Consider the following 14,619-nt stretch of genomic DNA (forward strand, 5'->3'; position numbering starts at 1 on the left):
CATCTGTCTGTATGGAGGAAGTTACAACAGCCAGAGATTTTTATCGGCTGCTGTAACTTGATCCAAACAGCAGATCTGTATGTGGTTACGGGAGAGGGAGGAGGAGGAAGAGGAGGAAGATCAGAGGGAAACTCAGGAAAGTGACAACGACTTGTAATGTGTATGTGTGTAATGTGTATATGATATAAGTAAATGTTTGTTATTAGGGTTGAGCCGATCTTGAGATTTCAAGATCGATTTTAAAATGCATTTTCCAGGCAATCCCGATCTCGATCGTGAAATTTGCTCGATCGCCGATCGGGATCTGATCTTTCCCGATTCCGATCGCTCAACCCTAGTCAACGCCTCTCTATGGGAAAACTCACTCAAGCCGATCTTGAGATTTCAAAATCCGATTTCCGATCATTTTCCAGCCGATCCCGATCGTGAAATTTGCTCGATCGCCGATCGGTATCCGATCTTTTCCAATCCCTATTTGTAATGAGTGTATCTAATACACATATCAGTTGTCAATACTATATATACAGGTACTGTGCACATATGTGACACGTTGTACTGTATATCCCATCTGACACAGCACCCCCTGGAGGTCAGGTGTGTTTTGCCATAAATGTCTCTGATATTGCTTGTGTTGCTTCCAATCACCTCTATATTGATACGCGGGACGTGTAGACTCACCGCCAACCGTTTTTCTCATTTACACGTGGCGGTTATCGCTACGGCCGCTCCTAATCTGATGGATTCTTGTGTAAGTGAGCGCACTAATATGCCAGGCTCCTGCTATGGAAAGGGAAAGGCAATTAAGACGCGGTGATGTGACAGCACTTTAGCACTTTCCTTAATGCTGCTGATAACCGGATTACCGCTAATTACAAGGAGTCTTCAAGTAATTATATCTGTCAGACAAAGCACAAACAGCGCTCTCTGAGCTTCATTTTCGGTAAATTCACGAGCAGGCGATCGTTCTGTATCGCCAATTTATTTTACATTTATTTATCTATCACTTTTATAAAATTTTATATTTTCTGATTGTGGATTTTTTATTCTATTTCCTGTACATGATTATGCGGCAGCCATCTTCTCTGAGCTTCTCCTCTGCTCTGTTAACAGCATTTAGTGATCTGCTTTACAGCACAGTCATGGCCATAGGCAGCAATAGTCTGGAGCCGAAAGTAGAAGAGTTTTCTAGACATGGGGAAGGGGAGGAGACAAGCTGTGACCTCATCTATTGCCAGTAGTGATGTAATGGTGGCTCAATGGTGTTATCTATAGAGGTGTTATCTTCTATTGTATTGTTTGTGATCTAAATGAGGTGACTGCTGCAAAGAAAACCCCTACAGAATTGGCAAGTGTCAGTCTATTATTAGGTTTAGTGGCCAGAGTGAAACTTGCAATAATTTTGTAGATGACAACCCTTAGGGCAGTTGTGATGGTGGACATATTGGTTGCCACCCATAACTGAGATGAATGTCATTGTAACTGTTAGCCATTGCCTGACGCACCCCCATGACTTGACACATTGTCACAAAACACCCACCTGGAGCGCTGGCACTGTCAGGCCATGTCATAAAGCAGAACAGTCTAATTGAGGAAGGTTTTCTGGTCCCATGAAATACACCATATATATTTATTGGGAATGGAACTTTATATCCTCCGTTTTCCTTTATACTGAATGAATGCTGAATGCTTACATTCTGCCTGCAGCCACCACTAGGGGGAGCTCCCTGCATACAGCTTTATATAGCTCCCTGTTACTTCTTGTTTAGAGCTCCCCCTAGTGGTGAAGCATGCAGATAGAACTAGTTATATAGTATTATAGACTAACATGGACTAACATGAATAATATCTGTGATTATATTCCTAATTTCCTCCATTTTCTTTTCTTTTTCACGCTTCTTTCTGATGGTGTTCTTTACTGACTTGTTTCAGTCTCTCAAGGTAGGTGATCACCTATATAGGGGGTGAACAGATCTATAGCTGCTATCTATCTATCTCCTATCTATCTATCTCCTATCTATCTACCTACTATCTATCTATCTATCTATCTATCTATCTATCTATCTATCTATCTATCTCCTATCTATCTATCTCCTATCTATCTATCTTCTATCTATCTACCTACTATCTATCTATCTATCTATATATCTATCTATCTATCTATCTATCATCTATCTATCTATCTTCTATCTATCTATCTATCTATCTATCTATCTCCTAGTTATCTATTTATAAAATCTCATATCTATCTACTGTTTATAGAATCTATCTATCATAAGATCTATCTACCTATCTCATATCTATCTATTTATCTCCTATCTATCTATCTATCTATCTATCTATCTATCTATCTATCTATCTCCTATCTATTTATCTATCTATCTCCTATCTATCTATCTATCTATCTATCTATCTATCTATCTGTCTATCATCTCATATCTATCTGTTTCATATCTATCTCCTATCTATCTATCATATTGATCTATCTCCTATCTATCTATCTATCTATCTATCTATCTATCTATCTATCTATCTATCTATCTATCTATCTATCCTTTATCTATCTATCTCCTATCTATCTGCTATCTATCTATCTATCTGCCTATCTATCTCCTATCTATCTATCTATCTATCTATCTATCTCCTATCTATCTATCTATCTATCTATCTATCTATCCATTCATTCCACTTCCTTTTTAACCAGTTTTGTATCCTTATTTGCAGGATATAAGGAACAGGGCATTCCCCAGCAGCTGTAATCACAACCTCCATCATGAAGGAGACGTCAGGGACATATTTCACATCTTCCGTCTTCTAGAACATTTGTAAGATAAGAAGACAAACAGTAATGCACAATGGCGGCTTCGGCCAGTGATATATAAAGGAGATCTGTAATGTACAGACTTATACCCAGTTCGTCAACTGGAACCTCCAAAAATAATGGAAGAACTTTCCCCGCTCCACCCGGATCTGTCACTACTCACTTTCGGAAACTTTTTGATGTCATCCATTTTCATACGTGAAGGCTCCATCGTCCGTCCTCCATATTTGGTTTGGACTCAGCGGGAAAGGGACTGAACCACGGAAAAAACAAAGCAATCCCTGAAGTAATGAAGCGCGACTTGGTGTCACCCTACATGGGTCAGGAAGGTCCCCTGTACAAGTCCTCAGACATTAGGATGTCAGGAAAGTTTCCATCAGTCATTACTACATCAGAGCCGACGTGTCTAAATATTCTGTATTTCTTAAAGAACATTCTACGGTAAAGATCCGGAATTTTTATCAGTGTTATGTTCTCCTGTAAATATGAGTATTTGTACGTACTCGGGGCTGGGGTTGGGGCTTCAGATCTATAGACCAATTCTTTTTGCTGTTAACTAGACACTTTGTTGAAAACTTTTAAAAAAATGTTTTTGAAAATTTGAGTAAATTTTTTTTTTTTTTTAAACTATACATGGTGGTGAACCTGAGTTGAGACCAGGGCCTGCTGGGCTATACAGGCCCATTATGAGCTGTGAACATAGGTTCTATATTTATCAAGCTAAAGGTGCCAATGTAACCCCAGGGGCCCCATACATGTGACACCGGCCCTTTAACTATACATGTGGTGGGCGGGGTCATCAAGGTGTGATGTCAGAGCGACGCTGATCTGTGAGCAAAGTGTGGTATAATCGGTCGGCTATAGGTGCTAGATGGCTAAGATGCATCAGTTCAGAGAACAGTATCACACTTGATATACTTAGATACACTAGCTCAGAAGGCAGTGTCACACATCATAGGCTTAGATACACTGCTCAGTAGAGACTGCGACACATGATAGGCTTAGATACACTGCTCAGTAGAGACTGCGACACATGATAGGCTTAGATACACTGCTCAGTAGAGACTGCGACACATGATAGGCTTAGTTACACTGCTCAGTAGAGACTGCGACACATGATAGGCTTAGATACACTGCTCAGTAGAGACTGCGACACATCATAGGCTTAGATACACTGCTCAGTAGAGACTGCGACACATGATAGGCTTAGATACACTGCTCAGTACAGACTGCGACACATCATAGGCTTAGATACACTGCTCAGTAGAGACTGTGACACATGATAGGCTTAGATACACTGCTCAGTAGAGACTGCGACACATGATAGGCTTAGATACACTGCTCAGTAGAGACTGCGACACATGCTAGGCTTAGATACACTGCTCAGGAGACAGTATCACACTAGATATGATACTTAGCAGACAACATCACAAAAGATACACAAGAGAGACAGTATTACACATAATGGGCTTAGATACACTGCTCAGTAGACATTGTGACTCACAATAGGCTTAGCTACGCGCTCAGTAGACCCTATGACAAATGATAGGTTTAGATGTACTGCTCAGGAGATAGTATCACTCACCGTTGGCTTAGATACACTATTCAGTAGACGCTATGGCAAATGATAGGCTTAGATACACCACTCAGGAGACAGTATCACACTAGATATGATGCTTAGCAGACAATATCAGATAAGATAAATGGGAGAGACAGTATCACATATGATGGGCTTAGATACTGTAGCTCAGGGGACAGGATTATACATTGATATAGATCGGCTCAGCAGACAGTATCACACATGGTAGGATTAGATACACAGCTCAGCAGCAGACAGTATCACACATGGAAGGATTAGATACACAGCTCAGCAGCAGACAGTATCACACAGCCTCAGATATGCTACTTCAGGAGAAGGTATCACTTATATCTAAGCCTATCATGTGTGATACTGTGTGCTGAGCTATGTATCTAAGTATACTGTGGATGACATTGTCTGCTGTATCTAATCTGTAGATAGTTCTGAGTGATAGTTGGAGCCTTGTATCTAAGCCTGTTGTGTGAGATACTGTGTGCTGAGCCATGTATCCAAATATATCATGTGTGACACTGTCTTCTAAGCCGCTGTATCTAATCCTATCATGTGTGGTGTTTTCTGAGTCCGGTATCTAAGCCTATGATGTGTGATACTGTCTGCTAAGCTGCTGTATCTAATCCTATCACGTGTGGTGTTTTCTGAGCCCAGTATCTAAGCCTATCATGTGTGATACTGTCTGCTAAGCCGCTGTATCTAATCCTATCATGTGTGATACTGTCTGCTAAGCCGCTGTATCTAAGCCTATCATGTGTGATACTGCCTGCTAAGCCGCTGTATCTAATCCTATCATGTGTGATACTGTCTGCTAAGCCGCTGTATCTAAGCCTATCATGTGTGATACTGCCTGCTAAGCCACTGTATCTAATCCTATCATGTGTGATACTGCCTGAGCAGCCTAGCTATGGTTTCGTTCATCTTCCGGATTCTTGGCTGGTGCGCTCAGGGTTTATATTTTGTTGGCAGACAGTAGTCTGTGGCCATGTCGGAGGCGGCGCGGCCCTGTCACTGGGTAACGGTGGGGAACGGTCACTTTCCCATGAACTTTCCATGAAGCGAAGTCTCGATTCCTTCTGTAAATGTCACATGTGGCTAAATTTGGAGCTTGTGTCAGATTTAGTATCCGAGTCAGCGAGATCTCAGTGCGGCGCTCTGTGCCGTGCCGGACTTGTGACATAGCCCAGAGCTCCTGACATTTCTTCATCTCCTCACGTGCTGAATGTCGCCGCCGCTCGCCGCATGGAGGCCGAAGCTCCTGGACCCCAATGTAAAATGACTACCGGGGCCCCCACTTACCATGTGCTGTCTGTAATACAAGCGTCTTCCTATGTTGTAGGCCTTTGGGCTGCCTCAGGCTTCAGGGCCTAGTAGTGATTGGGACCTCTGCACCCCCTATAGCTTGGCCCCTATATGGAAACTGTGAGCATCATAGTGCTTAGATACAGCAGATTGTAGATTTTACACAATGTGAATGACGTTTATAAGATCTTACATTCACCATGTTTGTGACGAGCGTTACGTTCGCCATTCTCCGGCTTTGACCCCCATTGGCTTCTAAAGCTGAACCGTAATTTTGATATTCTACAGATCCGGCGCGAGGAATGTATCTAAGAGGTGATGCTATAGGACCAAGAAGTCTACACGATGATATAATATAGCAGAGCACCATGAAACATGGCACCTTATGTGACCTGGAGCTCTCACCTCCACTGTTGTGGTGTATCTAAGCCGTTAGCTGTACTACAGTGCTGTATCTAAGCTATCAGTGGTACTATGTCATGGTCAATAAGTTCTCAGATATACTTTGCCATTGTATCTAAGATGTCTACTGTACTATGGCAGTGTATCTAAGCTGTCTACCGTACTATTGCAATGTACTGAAGCTGATAGCCGTACTATAGTGACGTATCTAAGCTGCCAGATGAACTATGCCATTGTATCTAAGCTATCAGTTGTACTATGTCATTGTAAATAAGCTCTCAGATATACTTTGCCATTGTATCTAAGATGCCTACTATAGTATGGAAGTGTATCTAAGCTGGCTACCATACTATTGCAGTGTATTTAAGCCACCAGCCGTACTACAGCGGTGTATTATTCCGTTGTATCTAAGCTATCAGATGTACTTTGCCACTGTATCCAAGCTGCTTACTATACTATGGCAGTGTATCCAAGCTGCTAATTGTGTATCTAAGCTGTTGGATGTACCGTGCCATTGTATCTAAGCTGTCTAGTATATTCCGGCACTCTAAGATTTCAACTTTACTATCACAGTATATCTAAGCTGTCAACTATGGTAGTGTATCTAAGCTGTCTGCTATACTGTGGCAATGTACCTGAGCTGTCTACTATTCTATGAAAGAGTATCTAAGCTTCCAGCTCTACTATGCCATTGTATCTAAGCTGTCAGCTAGTCTACGCTATTGTATACAAGCTCTCACATGTAATATGTCAGTGTATCTAACAGTTGTATTACAACCATGGCCTTGTATTAAGCTGTTAGATACACTATACCAGTGTATCTAAGCTGTCAGCTAAGCTATGGCATTGTATTTTAGGTTTCAGATACATTCTATCAATGTATATAAGGTTTCAAATCTATAATACGACTGTATCTAAGCTGCCAGTTCTACTATGGCACTGTAGAAAAGCTTTGTTATCTTATGGCACTGTATGGTGCAGTGTATCTAAGTTATCACAGTGTATCTAAGTTATCAGCTGCAACTTGGCAGTGTATCTAAGCTATCAGATGTACTATGGCAGTGTATCTAAAATATCAGCTGCATTATGAAAGGGTATCAAACTTATCAGGTCTACCGTGACATTGTATCTAAGCCTTTAGCTGGATTACAGTACTGTATCTAAACTATCAACTTTACTTTCATGCCAATGTATCTAAGCTCTCAGTTGTCTATGTTGTCAGCTTTACTATGTCAATGTATCTAAGCTTTCAGCTGCACTATATGAATATACCCAAGCTGTCAGCTATATGGCGGCGGTGTATCTAAGCTGCCAGGTGTACAGCACCCTGTATATAATGTTTTGTACAGTTCCTCACATGACTATGGCGCATGGGATTTGTGGTTTTTAATGTTTTTAAGCTAAATCCTGAATGTGGAGACTTTCTTTTGTATTTAATAAAATGTTAATGTGAGATTTCATCACGTGTCCATTGTAAGCGTCAATACATCCAGGAACTGGACGGCGAAAGGGGAGGGGGGTACGATAAGGTCTGTCAAAATGGCTGTGTCCAATATTGGGCAATTCAAGGCAGAATGAGGGGAAGGGGCCTAAAATGTCCTGAGAACGTACAGGCAAATCTTCAGGAACCAAGTAACGCTGGATATCAACTATTCTGGACTATTGAATAGTCATAGGGATGGGAAACAGCATGACAGGCTATATATTGTCTATATGTTACCTATATATTGCCATAGGCGTCAATGGTCGTTTTCTCTGAAAAGGCATCTAAGTCTAGTTTCGACACTGTGACTGCTGCAAACGGCTCCCAAGGTAGGCTATTCCAAAGGTTCACAGTCCTTACAGTTCCCATATAATACTGCTATCCACATCCCAAATGATACAACCGTACACTGCTGTATAGTGCCATGTAGTTTGGGTTTCAGCTTACGGTTAAATATTAAGATCCATGAGGGCCGTGAGCCCAGCGCTTGTCTTATTCATGGCCAAATGCAAGATTCATTCCAATGTTCCCGGCTAGATTTGTTTTTGCTTTTCAAAGTCTCATTAATTTTTCCTCTTTCAAAGCTGTAAAATCTGTCTGAAAAGATCAAAGAGGTCTCCATATTACTCTGCAATTACTGAGCCTACGATCATGGATACAAGACGATACTAAGTGTAGTGGTCATAGCGAAAAAATAATACTGTATAATACTGCTCCTATGTACAAGAATATAACTACTATAATACTACTCCTATGTACAAGAATATAACTACTATAATACTGCTCCTATGTACAAGAATATAACTACTATAATACTACTCCTATGTACAAGAATATAACTACTATAATACTGCTCCTATGTACAAGAATATAACTACTATAATACTACTCCTATGTACAAGAATATAACTACTATAATACTACTCCTATGTACAAGAATATATCTACTATAATACTACCTCCTATGTACAAGAATATAACTACTATAATACTGCTCCTATGTACAAGAATATAATTACTATAATACTACCTCCTATGTACAAGAATATAACTACTATAATACTGCTCCTATGTACAAGAATATAACTACTATAATACTGCTCCTATGTACAAGAATATAACTACTATAATACTGCTCCTATGTACAAGAATATAACTACTATAATACTGCTCCTATGTACAAGAATATAACTACTATAATACTGCTCCTATGTACAAGAATATAACTACTATAATACTGCTCCTATGTACAAGAATATAACTACTATAATACTGCTCCTATATACAAGAATATAACTACTATAATACTGCTCCTATATACAAGAATATAACTACTATAATACTACTCCTATGTACAAGAATATAACTAGTATAATACTGCTCCTATGTACAAGAATATAACTACTATAATACCGCTCCTATGTACAAGAATATAACTACTATAATACCACTCCTATGTACAAGAATATAACTACTATAATACTACCTCCTATGTACAAGAATATAACTACTATAATACTGCTCCTATGTACTAGAATATAACTACTATAATACTACTCCTATGTACAAGAATATAACTACTATAATACTGCTCCTATGTACAAGAATATAACTACTATAATACTACTATGTACAAGAATATAACTACTATAATACTGCTCCTATGTACTAGAATATAACTACTATAATACTACTCCTATGTATAAGAATATAACTACTATAATACTACTCCTATGTACAAGAATATAACTACTATAATACTACCTCCTATGTACAAGAATATAACTACTATAATACTGCTCCTATGTACTAGAATATAACTACTATAATACTACTCCTATGTACAAGAATATAACTACTATAATACTGCTCCTATGTACTAGAATATAACTACTATAATACTACTCCTATGTACAAGAATATAACTACTATAATACTACTCCTATGTACTAGAATATAACTACTATAATACTATTCCTATGTACTAGAATATAACTACTATAATACTGCTCCTATGTACAGGAATATAACTACTATAATACTGCTCCTATGTACAAGAATATAACTACTATAATACTACCTCCTATGTACAAGAATATGACTACTATAATACTGCTCCTATGTACAAGAATATAACTACTATAATACTGCTCCTATGTACTAGAATATAACTACTATAATACTACTCCTATGTACAAGAATATAATTACTATAATACTGCCCCTATGTACAAGAATATAACTACTATAATACTGCTCCTATGTACAAGAATATAACTACTATAATACTGCTCCTATGTACAAGAATATAACTACTATAATACTGCCCCCTATGTACAAGAATATAACTACTATAATACTATTCCTATGTACTAGAATATAACTACTATAATACTGCTCCTATGTACAAGAATATAACTACTATAATACTACTCCTATGTACAAGAATATGACTACTATAATACTGCTCCTATGTACAAGAATATAACTACTATAATACTGCTCCTATGTACTAGAATATAACTACTATAATACTACTTCTATGTACAAGAATATAACTACTATAATACTACTCCTATGTACAAGAATATAATTACTATAATACTGCCCCTATGTACAAGAATATAACTACTATAATACTACTTCTATGTACAAGAATATAACTACTATAATACTACTTCTATGTACAAGAATATAACTACTATAATACTACTTCTATGTACAAGAATATAACTACTATAATACTGCCCCTATGTACAAGAATATAACTAATGTTCTTACAAGTATTCTTTGGGTACTGTATAGCAGCATTATTAGATCCCTATATGACAGCAGTACACAATATGCATAGTGTTACAATGTTATGCTTCCTTAATATATTAATATTTTTGAGCATGTTATAGCAGCATTATTATTGCCCTATATGACACTAGTTCTTATGTCGGAATTGTTTAGTATGTTGATTTCTAATTCTCCTTTTAACCTTTGCCACTCCATGATCCTGCAAGATATATTCGTATGGAGGAGACAGAAGATGTTAATATTCGCTGCTGTGCTCCTTGGAAATAGTCCTTGGAAATAATAAGAAAAACAAGTCTGGTCCGGACATCAGGACTGTGCCAGCCGGATAGATCAGTAATGACAAGTCATCAGCGCCACCTACCTGCTCAGGCTGGATGAGCTGTCAGTGCCAGCAGGGGCCTTGCACCACAGTCTCAATGAGTTGATGAGGACACACACCTGAACCCTGACATCTTATATACCCGCTCCCTGTGTCTCAGCTGCCAGCTGGTAAATAAACCATCCTGAGCCATCCAGAATTAGCTGTATATACTATATACCTATCCGACTGTTAAAGGATATTCACAACTTCAATCAAAGAATATAAAATATAACATGAAGCAATTTTCATATAATCCCGGTTATACATCTGTATATTTTTTGTCTGCAGCTCCTATTCAATCCTATGAGTCTCTATGGTTACAGACTACAGGTAGACCATGTGTAGTCTGATCCTGTAGCCATGCATGACTTCCTTCTACTACCGTCTCTGTAGGAGATGAGCAAATAGAGGCAGAGGGATTGCGGTAACACATAGTCAGTCCCTATGGGGAAAAAGTCAGTCCTCAGTCAGTCCCTATAGTCAGTCCAGAAAATAGCAACAACATAGTAGTAGCGCTGTCTAGCAATGCTCGCAGGGTCTCATCGGGACAGGGATTACAGCACAGTTTTAGTCATGCAGACCCTAGCCTGTTCCTTCATGGAGTAGATAATGTTGAAGTGAATGCATAGACTGCCACCTAGTGGTCTTGTCATAGAGTTGCAACTTTGTAGAATGGTTTTTGTTGTTTCTTCTGCAACCTTAGTTAGCCTTAAAGGGATTCTACCATTAAAACCTTTTTTTGTGTGGATAAGATGTCGGAATAGCCTTTAGAAAGGCTATTTGTCTCTCACCTTTAGACGTGGTCTCCGCTGCGCCATTCCTTAGAAATACCGTCTTTAACCGGTATGCAAATGAGTTCTCTCGCAGCAATGGGGGCGTCCCCACTGCTGCCAGATATGTGTCTCCAGCACCGCCTCTTTCATCATCCACAGTGGCATCTTCAATGTCTTCTTCAGGCTCGTAACTTCTAGGCCTCGGGCCTTGGGCGGAGCAGACTGCACAGGCGCACAGGCCATAGGAAAATGGCCGCTTACACAGTATTGTTAGTGGCCATTTTCCCGTGGCCTGTGCAGTCTGCTCTGCTCAATTTGCACATTTTGTCCTTCTTTCAGTTCTTCAAAAGTTGGGAGGTATGGGTAAATGTCCTCTCTGAGCCTGGGGTGTTAAGTAGTCCTCCAAGGTCTGTTATGGCCGACCGTGGGACTAGAACCCAGGACAACTCTGCACACCTTCAACTCCAGCATTCAACTGGACCAAGGATCACCACAGAGACAGAAAGGGCCGGAGCATAAAATATAGCAAAAGGCCCGGCATGACAGGGATTTCTATAGTCATGTACAGAAGGGGTTAACTTATTAGGGGTTAATAGCTTATGGCGGGATCTGGAGTCTGTTTGGGGTTAGTCCGGGGCCAAGGGGTGGGTTGTTTACATTATGGGGTCTATTTAATAATCGCCCACTCTGTTATTCCTCACCTGGAACTTTCCTGGAACTTTACAGCCATGTCCGACGAGCAGCTGCTTCAGGACTCCATGCGGCGCCTGGCCGCCATCCACGGTACGGATTGGCTCCGCCGCACTCTCCTAGCGGCCTTGCCTGACCCTGCCTCCCCTCCTGCTGATGCATCTCCCCCGCCAGTCTCTTCAAGGCCCACCAGGCCTTCTCGTCCTCCGCAGCGGCTCAGCCCCTCTGCCTCTCCCCAGCGTCGGCGCCGTGCCCGGAGCCCCTCACGGGACCCGCCGCCTCCTGCAGCTGCCTCTGATGCGCTCCCTTCCACAAGGGAGGTGGCGGAATCCAGCCGCACGGCGCCATAGCTCCACTACTCCCACGGCTGCTTCAGGCCTAGATGTTACTGCTCCGCCCACTTCCGGCGTGGTGACGTCGGCAGCTGCATCAGCCTCTACTGCAGCAGCCCGGACCTCCGGATCAGTGGCTCCGCCTACTAGACGCCGCCGCATCATCTCCAGGGATACGGAGGCGGAGCCTCAGGATCCCGGGGCCCGCCTACCTCCCAGCTCCTCTGCCTCCACCCAACCCTCTGCAGGCCCCAGCAGACGCCGTGCTATTGCCATGGATACGGAGGCGGAGCCTCGGGACCTTGAGGCCCGCCTACCTGCCTCTTCTACCTCCACCCAGCTCTCTGCAGCCACGGGCACCAGGGCTCCTAGAAAATCATCCAGGAGATCGCATACACGCCCACTGGGGGCGGAGCCTCGTCCACCTTTGTCCCCGGTATTGGAGTTTTGCCAAGATGGAGTCCAGCTTACTACCTTAAGGGAGTCCAGATTTCTACCTCACCAGCACCGCCAACCGCGGTCCACTACGGCCGTGCTCCAGGATCAGATTCCTTGCAGACCTATCCGCAACGGCCGAGGGCACCCTCCATCCCCCTCTGATGTTGAAGATGATGAAGACGCCGGGGATTTGGACTGTGCTGCAGAAGACGTCGGGACAACGGCTGCCTCAGCGCTCCATTGGAGCCAGCTTGGTGAGTCACAACACTCTCTTACCCTTTTACGGTCAGGGTCTCTCCCCCCCCTGAACCATCCTTGCCCATCAGCTAATGTTTCCCCCTCCCCTGACCCTTTAGCTACTCTGTTTGCTAGTGTGCGTCAGTTTATTGATAGTTATGTGCCGTCAATTAGTGTCCCTTCTCCTGCTGCTGCTTGGGTTGCTCCGGGTTCGGCTCCTTCTCCTGCGACGGCTCCCGAGGTCTCGGCGGCTGCACTTGCGGCCACGGCACCTGATGCAGGGGGGACTCTCAGGGTGAGGTGCCGGTTGACCCGGTTCGCCTCGGCGATGCGGCAAAGGGTGAAATCTATCTCTGTTTTGATGGCCCCTTGGGGGCTCATGTAAAACAGGAGGTACGAGAGAAAATATGGAAAGACGAATACGTCGAGATATTTTCTCTTTTGCCTCTGGAAAAATTCAACTTAGACAGAGTCAAGCTCACTGAGTCAAAAAAAGAGGAGGAGGAAAGACGTCGGTATCGCTTGATTCCGTGCACTTTCGCAAATTGGCTCCAAGCGTTTCATATACTAGCTAGCATCATTGGTGAGAAGGCCCCCCAGCACTGTTCTGCGTTATTTTGCTACGAGGAATCTATAGGTGAGGCCTACCGGGTTTATGGCGGGACCGCCTGGATTCGCTACGACGAGCAGTTTCGTCAGAGGAAGGCGGTCCGGCCGTCAATCCGGTGGGATCACAAGGACATTAATTTGTGGATGAGCCTCATGGTGGCGGCTAGATTGCCTTCTCAGCCGTTTCGGTCCAGCACAGGGGGGTCTTATTCGGGACAGACGTCCTCAACAGTGCAGCGTCCCAGTTGTTGCTGGCAGTTTAATGAAGGGGAGTGCCGCTTCGGTAGCACTTGCCGCTTCAAACACGAATGCTGCCATTGTGGAGGATCTCACGCAGGGTCCCAGTGTTTTAGGAAGCATAGGACCAAACAAGCAGACTCTGCTGCAAAAAGGGATGACACCAGTTCAGCTAGATCCGATGCTTCCTTTTCTAAATAGATATCCTGATAAAGATGCGGCTCAGTTTCTGTTGGCAGGTTTTAGGGACGGTTTTATTATACCTTCTGTTGTTCCAGTTTCTGTCCCATGTCATAGGAATTTGAAGTCCACACGCTTATGGCCTGATGTAGTGTCAGAAAAGTTGGAAAAAGAGTTGTCACTAGGTCGCATTTCAGGGCCTTTTGTTGATCCTCCCTTGCACAATCTTCATATCTCTCCTTTAGGTGTTGTCCCCAAGAAGGAGGCGAATAAATTTCGCCTAATCCACCATCTGTCATTCCCTAAGGCACTATCAGTAAACGACGGTATTGACGAGGAGTTGTGCTCTGTGTCATACGTGTCGT

At 42.2% G+C, this 14,619-nt stretch overlaps 1 protein-coding gene and 1 long non-coding RNA gene across 2 annotated transcripts in view; both read left to right on the plus strand.

Annotated features, from left to right (window-relative positions):
- STUM (stum, mechanosensory transduction mediator homolog) overlaps positions 1 to 3,398 on the plus strand; it is a 34,038-nt gene extending 30,640 nt beyond the window's left edge. Inside the window, exon 3 of the mRNA XM_075266505.1 lies at positions 2,722 to 3,398. Within this exon, the coding sequence (XP_075122606.1) occupies positions 2,722 to 2,756 (35 nt within the window). The 3' untranslated portion in view covers positions 2,757 to 3,398. The remainder of the gene's footprint in view (positions 1 to 2,721) is intronic.
- Positions 3,399 to 3,440: 42 nt separating this feature from the next.
- On the plus strand, positions 3,441 to 7,573 carry LOC142197123 (uncharacterized). Its single transcript, XR_012715292.1, has 2 exons — positions 3,441 to 4,610; positions 4,656 to 7,573. It is a non-coding gene; the product is annotated as an uncharacterized LOC142197123 (long non-coding RNA).
- The last annotated feature ends 7,046 nt before the right edge of the window (positions 7,574 to 14,619 follow it).

The sequence above is a fragment of the Leptodactylus fuscus genome, chromosome 3, assembly GCF_031893055.1.
Source record: "Leptodactylus fuscus isolate aLepFus1 chromosome 3, aLepFus1.hap2, whole genome shotgun sequence".
Classification (NCBI taxonomy): Eukaryota; Metazoa; Chordata; class Amphibia; order Anura; family Leptodactylidae; genus Leptodactylus; species Leptodactylus fuscus.